This window comes from Protomyctophum bolini, assembly GCF_963924005.1.
Source record: "Protomyctophum bolini genome assembly, chromosome: 16".
Lineage (NCBI taxonomy): Eukaryota > Metazoa > Chordata > Actinopteri > Myctophiformes > Myctophidae > Protomyctophum > Protomyctophum bolini.
This window is the reverse complement of record NC_137877.1, coordinates 16,451,178-16,462,656: the sequence shown is the minus strand read 5'-3', so window position 1 is coordinate 16,462,656 and position 11,479 is coordinate 16,451,178. Positions and strand designations below refer to the sequence as shown.

Below are 11,479 nucleotides of genomic sequence, written 5' to 3'. Positions count from 1 at the left end.
TGGCTCCATCTCCAAAGCAGTACCAGCAGCAGTAGCTACAGTGATAGTAGCGCCCCCATTATCAGCAGCAGGAGTAGCTCCAATAACCTCCTCCTCCGCTCTCAGACTGGGAGACCTTCCCTCTGCCCCCACTGTAGGGCAATATGTTGACAGGGCCTCATCCACAACAAGGGAGGTTCCTGTGGCTGAGTTCACAGCTGACAGTTCCAGGCTGGCAATAGAGAGAGAGGCAGAGTCTGTGGAGTGACCCTGCTCCACAGAGTTCTTCGTTGCATGGTCCACACCTGTCTCTGTATCAATTTTCATCTTGCTCAGTGGAACGGACAAACCGTCTTCTGTGGTGGTGACTGGAATTGTTCCATTCTCCGACAACAGCATTGCTTCTGGCATGGGTTGTGTTACTTCCCGTGTTGCGGCAGTGTTGGCAATCAGAGGATTGCGGGAGTCACAGTGTCCAACTCCTACACCTGACGGTTCACCTACCTTGTGGCTCAGGCCCTCCACTGCAATGGCAACAGACGATGGGTCAAGGTCTTCTGAAGCATTGTCTGACAGTGAAGAGTATTCCTTTTTGTCTGAGATCAGCAGTGCTACTCCCTTGGTCTCCGTACAGGAACCAGCCATAGCTGAAAAGTTATTAGCCTGGACCTTAGCTCTTGAATAACTATTGGCAAATGAAGTAAGGCCTTAGTTGCCTATACGCTATCAGAGTCTCTCGACACTGTATAATAAGTATATAAAAAATAAACAATACACAATAAACAATGTCTTCACACCTGACCAAAGCAGTATGATTACCTGGCTACAAGTAGAAGACTGGCGATGATGTAGCTCCAGTGTGGACTTCTGACTTCATGTGATAAGCCTAATCATCATGGCATCAGTCATCTGTGATGCGTGTCTGACATATGACACCAAATTTGGTCAAGGTTTCAACGTGATCACATCCTCTTTGATTTATACGTTATACGTAAAATGATGAAGTAAAAATATTTTAAAAAGTGAACAAATGAGTGGAGGTACTTCTGTGGTCTACTGTGATTCTGGTCCCTGTTGTTGCTGCTGCTGCTGCTGATATTCTTCCGCCTGTAGTTGTCTTGCTAACTCCAGGTCGCTCAATGGAACAGGGGGTGACCCCTGTGTCTGCTGAAGGGACATGGCTACCAGGTAGTCCTGATCGATCTGTCTCTGTTGTTGCTGCATGGTGTCTTTGGTTTGCGTTTCAGACTCTTTCTGAGGAGTATTACACAGTGTGAACTCGGAGTCACAGAAGTTCCCATCACCCTCCACGTTGTGGAGAGACTCCCAAACCAAGTGCTCCTCTTGCAGGAAGCCCTGGTCCGTTACCAACAGGTACAAATGTCCCTGGTGTTTGATCATGGTACTGACATGGTTGTTTCTGAAAAACGCACATATCTCTCCCTCTCTGGCTGAGGAGTTGAGTTCACGTAGCCCATAGTACGATAACTGAGTGGCGGTCGACTCAAGAAACGTTTCTGCTCTCAGAGCTTCTCTAACTCTGTTACTGTCTGTTGAATGCTTGCAGTCAATGATTTTCTCCACCAGTTGGTTGTAACTCAACTTCCCTATTGCTGAAACCATCTCTGGGCTCTGTGGGTCGAGCAACCATCCATGGTACAAAGTAATGTCCAGCAGGTCAAACACGATTAGCTCTGGAGTGAACTCAAAGTCTGACACCCCTGAGAAACCGATGTTTACATCCAGACCTGTAGAGAGTTTAGGAAGGACGGCCATCGCGTCGCTCATGTTCTGCTGGAAGTTGAGCTCCATTCCTTCTGCATTCTTTCTGGGTGTGACAGACAACACACATGATACCAGGTTCTCCATCAGGTCTTCAGAGGTGACGACTTCGGTCTCTGCTGGGAGTTCGGCCTTCCATCGTAGGAACAGGGTGTTCATTATAGCCAGTAGAGGACAGGGTCCATTCTGACTCTGCGTGACGATAGGAGTTTTTTTCTCTTTCCATGTGATCCACTTCACCATGTAATAGGCTGTCATGCACGGCTCCATCTCCAAAGCAGCACCAGCAGTAGCAGCCACGGTGGTAGTAGCGCCCCCATCATCAGCACCAGTAACTCCCATAACCTCCTCCTCCGCTCTCAGATTGGGAGACCTTCCCTCTGTAGGGCAATATGTTGATTGGGTCTCATCCACAACAAGGGAGTTTGCTGTGGCCGAGTTCACATCTGACAGCTCCTGGCTTGGGATAGAGAGGGAGGCAGCGTCTGTGGAGTGACCCTGCTCCACATAGCTCTCCTCGGTCTCCTGGTCGATGTCTGCTTCTGTGTCTGTGTCAATCTTAATCTGGCTCAGCAGGATGGATAAACTCTCTGCTGTGGTGGCGACCGGAACTGTTCCGTTCTCCAACAAAGGCATTGCTTCTGGCATGGGTTGTGTTACTTCCTGTATTGTGGCAGCTTTAGCAGGCAGAGGATTGTTGCAGTCGGAGTCTCCAACTCCTACGTTTTGGCTCTGCCCCTCCATTGCTATGGGAAGAGACAGTGGATCAAGGTATTTTGAAGCGTTGTCTGACAAGGACAACACATGTCTCAGGTGTCTTCACGCCTGAGACAAGAGCAGGACAATTTTCTGGACACATACAAAAGTGCCAATGATGTGGCTCCAGTGTGGATCTCAGATTTCATGTACCAGCCTATGACATCAGTCCTCTATGACAAATCTATGGCGGATGACTCCAAATTTGGGTAATGTTCAACAACCCCTTTGACCATTATTGGTCAAATATTATATAGTATAAAACATAATGTGAAAGCATTCTGTGCCAAACCTGGAGTCATAATTGGCAGCCAAGTCTATGGGATTTTTAATGATTGTTTAGATCACTGATGTATTGTAAATCATTTGCACTGTGACTGAATAAAGACGCAACCTTAGACCACAAACTTTTCAGTTCTTTTGGCTCTTGAGACCACACACTTATGTTATAACTTATCTCAAGTAACTACATATCGGTGTGAATATAATGTACATATTAATGACTTTGGATAAAGGCACTATACAAATGCACCATTAGTCTTTTTTTGAGGCACGATAGTGCCAGCTTTTGGTGTGTGTAGCCCAAATCTTGTCCTAACCTTAAATGCCATTAACAATGAATGGACAATTTTGGGTGTTTGGAAACACAAACATTGCGTACCACAAACATTGAGGACGAAGGTGAGGATGCAAATTCTTGATTGGCCGAATGAGATGATGTAGGATGATAAGTGCGCCCCTCACTTAACACGGGTGTGATTTTATTTACTTAGTCAAGTGTACTGTGGTAGGCTATACGACTACATCATAGTGTACTGTGGTAGGCTATACCGACTACATCATAGTGTACTGTGGCACCTATTACATCATAGTGTACTGTGGCACCTATTACATCATAGTGTACTGTGGCACCTATTACATCATAGTGTACTGTGGCACCTATTACATCATAGTGTACTGTACTGTGGCACCTATTACATCATAGTGTACTGTGGCAACCACTACATCATAGTGTACTGTGGCACCTATTACATCATAGTGTACTGTGGCAACCAGTATGTCAGATAGTGTACTGTGGAAACCAGTATGTCATTGCGAATGCAGTGATTGCGAACACAGTGAGCACTTACTATGAGACCTAGCAGATCATGTCTGTCTGTCTGTGTGTGTGTGTCCGTGTGTCCGTCCCCCCTTTGTGCCCATATATGGAGCTGAGTGATTTGGTCCACATATACAGTAACAGCGGGACAGACACACAGACAGACAGACATGCACACACACGAGCTGCGTTCGCTTCACGCGTTTGCGCGTCTTACTTGTATAGTGTACTGTGGCACCCACTAAGTCAGATAGTGTACTGTGGCACCCACTACATCATAGTGTACTGTGGGAACCAGTACTTCATATAGTGTATTGTGCCACCCACTTCATCATGGTGTACTGTGGCAACCAGTATGTCATATAGTGTACTGTGGCATCCACTACAATGACTACATCATTGCGAACGCAGTGAGCATGCACTAACTATGAGACCCTGCAGATCATGTCTGTCTGTCTGTGTGTCTGTCCCGCTGTTACTGTATATGTGGACCTGGCCCCTTTTGTGCCCATATATGGAGCTGAGTGATTTGTTTGTGATTGATGCAACACACTCCATATTTTGACGTATAGCTGCTTTGGGGACTCCTTATATGGTTATGGTTGAGTCATGGTGACGAGCTGCGTTCGCTTCCCGCGTTTGCGTGTCTTACTTGTATAGTGTACTGTGGCACCCACTACATCATAGTGTACTGTGACAACCAATTCCTATATATAAAAAGTGGTTGTGACCCTTGTGGGAAGAGGAAAGCTGAATTTGTTATGCCCCTCACGTGAGACTCCATCACCTTCCATCAACTCCGACAACCAGCTCTAGTTGAGTAGTATATTTTATAAAAGTTAAAGTTAATTATTTGGAATTCGGCATTGAGAGTGGGGAAGTAAGGATGGAAAGTGCCATTAAACAAAATGCCAAGAGAAAACACCTCAATGCAGAGGATTGTGGCAGTCCAGAAGGCACCACTGCCCTCTCCAAAACCAATAATGTGTCCCCTGGCAATTATGATCCTGAGAGGACACACTATCCCAGGACACACTCAAAGAAGCTGAAGCTGGGTAGTCCTGACGAGCAGCAAAGGGGTATCATCGACTTCTATTCTGTGACACATGTAATTAATTCCAGCTCACAGAAATCTGTCCAGCAGTGCACCACTCCACAATCACAAGGACTTGGAAGAGAGGTCATCATTTCAAAAAAAGAGCTAAAGGTGGAGGATGTTGAGGATGATGATGGACTGTTAGCCACATCACTAAAAGATGAGAAGACAGTGGAACTGTTAAGGGACGATGATGAGTTTGAGCGATGGTTCGACGGCAATGGTGTCTTGACATCGAACCAAGACAACACCAGCCATGTAGAAAGAGGAGTGGAACAATACATGGTGAGCAGGGATGAAGACGAAGATTATGTCAATACTTTAGCCACACCATTAAAGGACGAGAAGGAAATTGACTATTTAGAAGGGATGACATTCGAAATGTTCGGGGTCGATGATGAGTTTGAGCGATGGTGCAATGGTAATGGCATCTTGAATTTGAGCCAAGAAAACACAAGCAAGGTAAATGGAGAACAACTTGAACATTACAAGGTGGGCAAGGAAAAAGATGACGATGCCACACCACTAAAGGACAGCAAGCAAATAGACTATTTAGAAGGGATGGCAGTAGATGAGAAGGAAATTTTTGTTTTACAAGGTATGACATCAGAACTGTCCAGGGACGATGCTGAGTTTGAGCGATGGTTCGACAGCAATAGTGTCTTGACATCGAACCAAGACAACACCAGCCATGTAGAAAGAGGAGAGGAACAATACATGGTGAGCAGGGATGAAGACGAAGATTATGTCAATACTTTAGCCACACCATTAAAGGACGAGAAGGAAATTTACTATTTAGAAGGGATGACATTCGAAATGTTCGGGGACGATGATGAGTTTGAGCGATGGTGCAATGGTAATGGCATCTTGAATTTGAGCCAAGAAAACACAAGCAAGGTAAATGGAGAACAACTTGAACATTACAAGGTGGGCAAGGATAAAGATGACGATGCCACACCACTAAAGGACGGCAAGCAAATAGACTATTTAGAAGAGATGACAGTGGAAATGTTTGAGCACTATAATGAATTTGAGCGCCGCAATAGTGTCTTGACTTCGAGTCACGAAAATGCCACTAAGGTAGAAAAAGAATTGGAACAATTCAAGGTGGGCAAGGATGAAGTTGATGCTAATCTTTTAGCCACACCATTGAAAGACGAGGAGGAAATTGACTATTTAGAAGGGATGACAGTGGATATGTTTGGGGATGATGACGAGTTTGAGCAATGGTACGATGGCCATGGTGATGGTGTCTTGACTGTGAGCCAAGAAAACGGCAGCCAAATACAAAGAGAAGAATTGGAACAATATGAGGTGGAGGACCCAACATGTGTTCCTCTGAAGAAGCGGTATGACCGGTATCTGCTGGGAGACAAGGATACAATTGATGCTGTCGGGACTATCTCTGAAGAAAGTGGTATATTTCTAGAATCAAATAACAAACAGAGTGTGTGTCATCTTGTCATTTTGATGTCTCAACATGAGCCTGCTGGTGAGAGGGTGAGGCCTGAAGATGTTTGGCAGTGTCTTAGGAAACATCGTCTATTTCCCCAGGCCGAGGCCTGCCTCACCATCAGATTTAAAGAAATCCAAGACGGTGCTCCTAATGCCCATGCAGCAATGGCTTTGATTTTGCTCCTGAGTGAAACAGTAAAGGATGTGCAGGAACTGGTGTCTCATCTCCAGGGCACCATGACGCACAGGGCCATAACAGAGTTCCTGTATAAGATGGCCACATTCCTGCTTGCCATGGATAGGAACGGTATCTGGATCAGTAACAGGTTGCACTACAATATTTATCATGTGCTTCACCTGATAAGGAATTTGCCCACTCAAATCCAAACCAATCACAGCAGACCACAGATTCACATGACCGATGAGCAACATATGATCCTGAGCCATGACATCAGCAGCAACCATGTGGTCAAGATCATTGCCTTTGCAGGTACGGGAAAGACCTCTACCCTGGTGAGGTATGCCGAAAAATGGCGAGACCGCCGCTTCCTCTACGTGGCCTTCAACAAGTCAGTCATCACGGCAGTGCGCTTCCCCAACCATGTTGTCTGCCAGACTATACACTCCATGGCCTACCAAGCAGTGGGCAGAAAGTACAAAAATCAACTGAGCTCTAACCTGAAGGCATTGTATATCACCAAGGACCTGCCCAAAGGCCGCCGTGGCTTTTCCCATGCCAAGGTTGTGACTTTGACTCTCAATGCCTACATGGCCTCGGCGGCCCAATGCATTAACACCAGCCATGTCCCCGAAACCTACAAAAACAACAAGGGAGTCATAGTAAACCTAGACCAAGAGAAGAGGGACTATGTGAGGGATGCACAGAATATCTGGAACAAAATGAAAGATCCCAACGAAAGGAGATACTTTATGACTCATGATGGCTACCTGAAGTTGTGGCAACTCCAGAAGCCTTGCCTGTCTGAAGACTTTGATGTAATTCTCTTAGATGAGGCGCAGGACTGCACTCCAGTCATCATGGACATCCTGTTGTCTCAGCGCTGTGGGAAGATACTGGTTGGAGATCCCCACCAACAGATCTACTCCTTCCGGGGGGCAGTCAATGCACTGCACATCGTGCCGCACACGCACCTATACTACCTGACACAGAGCTTTAGGTTTGGTGCTGAGATTGCCTACATAGGTGCAACCATTCTCCAAGTTTGCAAGAAGGTCACAGAGATTCTAGTGGGAGGAAACCAGCCGGGTCACTTTTGTGATGCGAGCACGGACCCATTTGCCATGTCTGTGCAGGGAAAGATAGCCATTTTGGCTCGTAGTAATGTTAGTGTGTTCAGCGAAGCTGTGCGGCTCACAGATGCCAACCCGTGCTGCAGGATTCACTTTGTTGGAGGAATTGAATTAACACTGAAGCAAATTCTGGATATATGGCACCTGATGCTGTCAGGTGGCACCAACACAAAACCCATAGTTATTAAAGACGGCTTCATCCGTAGTATATGTCTTCAGGCCAATGGGTTTCTTGGCCTGAAGATGTATGCTTCAGAGACAGAGGACCATGAGCTAGAGGCCAAATTGGCTGTGGTGGAAAAGTACCCCACCCGCATCCCCGAATTGGTGGAACGCCTCAACAGATGTGATGAGAGTGACATAAATAACGCAGACTTCATCCTGGGAACAGTCCACAAGGCCAAAGGTCTGGAGTTTGACACTGTGATCATCACTGATGACTTCTACAAGGTCCCCTGTGCCAGACACAACCTTTGGCGAATGAACGACTTCTCCTGGAATAAGATTCCAGACGATGAGTGGAACTTGCTGTATGTGGCAGTGACCCGGGCCAAGACTTCCCTGATTGTCAACAAGACAGTTGTCAACATTCTCACTCAGGCTGGGGAGTACCTCCTGAAGCCAGAAATGATCAGCTCCGTGATGGAGGAGGGCCAGCCTCCACACTGCTCCGTCCGAGAATGTGGAAACTTTATCATGACCGATTCAGCGTTTGCCATGTGCAAACGACCAATGAGATATATGAACAGTGTGGATACTGAAGGTCCACTGTGTGAGAGGTGTGTGTGGCAGCGCATTGGCCCAAGCGCATTCCTGCAGACAGACAAGATATTCAACCAGGCTGAAACACACGAGCAACTGTAACTACCCTTGAACTACGCAGCTCTCCACTGATGTTGCAGAGTTGGTCAACATTTCAATGAACATCAACATGCCTGAAGAAGGTCTTTCACGGAAACATTGCCAATAAAGTTCGTATTGCAGATGGTGCACGGTGCACTTTATGTGCATTTTTCTGAATACATTGAGCCCTGCCTACGCACCCGCCTCAGAGCATATAGATGTGCATAAGACTTTGTTGCCTAATGAACATCAACATGCAATGCAAGATTTGCTCAGACTAGAGCTCTTCACCGGGGCCCCCGATTCCGAAAATACCCGAGTGGACAGGACCCGAGACCCGCACGGGTCGGAGCCATGTTTTATCATAATCACTCGAGCAGGATCGGAATCTGCTGTATCCCCCTCGGGTCTATCGGGTCGAGTGTAGAGACTCTTTCTCTCTGTCTGCTGCATGTGTGCTCCGCTGCGGAGGAAAACAACGTTCAAACTGAAGTTCTGTTTAACGTGTGATAATTTAGGCTGACCTAGGATAAGATAGTGTTGCAGCGACATGAACGGTTGTGTGATGATTATGCTGGTTTAGGATCAGCAGCGCAAGAACTTACCACGCAAGGCAGCCGTCCTGGCTTGCCTTGTGCTGATTTGAATGAAAACACTGGCGTGAAATTGTACTTTATATATATATTTATTTTATTTATTTATTTATTTGACAGGGACAACGCTCATTAATCAACATGTCAGTTTTCACATCAATGTAAATGGGCCAGAGTTAGCCAAAGCTAAATTTCATCTGTAGTCCCTGGGCAGGCTCTTAAAAAGTAAATGATTATAGAAAGACAGAGTGTAGGGCGCCTGCACACAACACCATGCATTGATGCCATGTGTGCATATGTGCAGGCACCCATCACTACGTCCATGCAAAACACAGTACAACAGATAAAAGAAAGACAAAGTGTAGGGCGCCTGCACACAACACCATGCGTTGATGCCATGTGTGCATATGTGCAGGCACCCAACACCACGTCCATACAAAACACAGTACAATACAGATAAAAGAAAAACAAAGTGTGGGGTGCCTGCACACAACACCATGCGTTGATGCCATGTGTGCATATGTGCAGGCACCCAACACCATGACCATACACAATACAATATGTTGACCTCAAAGAGGTGAAAGCAAACTAGCAAGCTCAAAGCAAATTAATATAAGAAGGTTAAAGCAACCATGTCAACTCTACTGTGTGGTCCAACTTCATGCAAATCCTGGATAAGGAAGAGAGCAAAGTAGGAGCTGTTATAAGTGCGTTGAGTGTGGCGCCTTGTTAATTATTCCATTCAGCCAAAACAGGTACATGCATCTGCTAAAACTCTGCTAAAACAACTGATAATTGTGTAAAAAACGAATGATCCGTTTCGTTAATTAAGTGCATGCATGCTGAGTGCTGACCCACTGAGCAATAGATGGCCGCGTCAAATGGCTTAAGAAATGTCTAAAAGAAAAGTTTTTTAGACGTCTAAGCTTAGCCTAGACGTTGATTATATAGCATATACATAGCACCATATAATTATGCAGATCTAGGATGATCCGGTCTCCAGTCACCAGAACCAAGGATGAGTGTTTCAATGAAAATGGTTAAAATAGAGTTTGAAGTTACAATGAATGTGTTTGTATAGGAACGGACGGGGCAGCTAAAATTAATATCAAATATCTAAATACTGAATTAAGCAACTTAAAAACTGTCTGGGGTGTTCACAAAAGTCAGAGTAGACGATGACGATATCAGTCATGATCTACACAGTCAGACTGTATGACGTATACCACGGTATGACAGAGAATGGGCTATAACATTGTTACAGCCATTCACAGAATCTTTACTCTGACATCCTTCACTTGTATATGCACAACGACATATGCAGGCATGAATCTGTTTTGCATCCATGTTGGGAATCTCTGTTCTAAAATGTATTGCATGTCTGGGCCATCTCAGATTTATCCCTAATATGCATATTTAGTCCTTGAAATATCACAAGTGAGTGACTATAATGAGTAGCGGCCTGCAGGCCTCTGATAACAGGGGGGTAAATTGGCTTGGTTAAAAGGAGTTAATTCAATTTAAAGGCATGGATCTTTTAAAATAGTCTCCAGGACAGATCTGGCTAGGACTTTGATTGATGCCTTAAGTTGCGACTGAATCTCAGAATCTGTAATGATTACCATTCCTTGAAAGACCTAATGTGTACACTAAAGGTAATGAAAGGCTGATTCCCTGCCACTAAAATGTGGGACGTGAGATTAAAAGGTCTACATTTATCTCTCAAATTGATGAATAGCTGTTGGTGCAAACAAGGGACAAAAGCCAGCTTGTCAGCCAGATTACTGACTTGTCTGTCGGTCGGTATTTATATCAAACAAAAAAGGGGTGCTCTTCCAAGGGTGCATATGTTTGGTCCGACGTACTAACAGTCCGACAGGCATTAGTCCGAAACCCTACCTCAAACCCTAACCTAAAGACGGCATGCACGCACGACAGACAGACAGACAGACATAATCTCTTGGTCTCAGGCCTTGAAGCCTGGCAGAGATAAGAACTGAACATCAAAGAACAAAGCACAAGCGTTAGAACTCTTCTAGATCTAAAGAAGATTACATTCAGCTCACTTCAGTACAGACCGTTCACTGACAGGAGCCATGCCTTCAACCTCAGGCCTCCAACCTGGGGCTAAATTGAAACATTACATTTTCAGGAAATGTACAGGAAGTAGGAACCCCCCAGTTATCAACAGGGGTCACTTACCCCTGACTGGCTCCGGGGCAGAACAATCTGGCCTCTATAACAACAGGTAGGCCTATGTTCTTCCTCTGTCGGGACGGGTCCAATACTTCAACTGTCTTTGACTGTCACCTGATAATGAACACACAGCGGGTCGTCTACAATGAGAAGAACCATAATATAAAGAGGGAGATTAACCCTGTGCTTTAAAGTATGTGCTTTCAGAAATAAGCATTTCATTTCCAAGCCTTTGTGCTCGGTAATAGTAGCTACTACTCCCCTCTGCAAAGTGACATGGGTGCATAGCGTAAATCCGACGTCCAAATAATCCGACATTACTATACCCCTAAACCTAACCCTAACCATAACCCACACACGGAACGGAAG

The 11,479-nt window shown here is 45.5% G+C and overlaps 2 protein-coding genes across 2 annotated transcripts; one reads left to right on the top strand and one right to left on the bottom strand.

Annotated features, from left to right (window-relative positions):
• Positions 1 to 1,032: 1,032 nt before the first annotated feature.
• LOC308330848 (ubiquitin carboxyl-terminal hydrolase MINDY-1-like) lies at positions 1,033 to 2,505 on the bottom strand (the record flags this gene model as incomplete). Its single annotated transcript, XM_080785923.1, has 1 exon — positions 1,033 to 2,505. The coding sequence occupies one exon, from the start codon at positions 2,503 to 2,505 to the stop codon at positions 1,033 to 1,035; it is 1,473 nt and encodes a 490-aa protein (XP_080642049.1).
• A 1,997-nt stretch (positions 2,506 to 4,502) lies between these two features.
• On the top strand, positions 4,503 to 8,342 carry LOC308330847 (F-box DNA helicase 1-like; the record flags this gene model as incomplete). The annotated part of the gene is made up of 1 exon (XM_080785922.1): positions 4,503 to 8,342. One exon carries the CDS (start codon positions 4,503 to 4,505, stop codon positions 8,340 to 8,342), a length of 3,840 nt encoding a protein of 1,279 aa, XP_080642048.1.
• Positions 8,343 to 11,479: the final 3,137 nt, after the last annotated feature.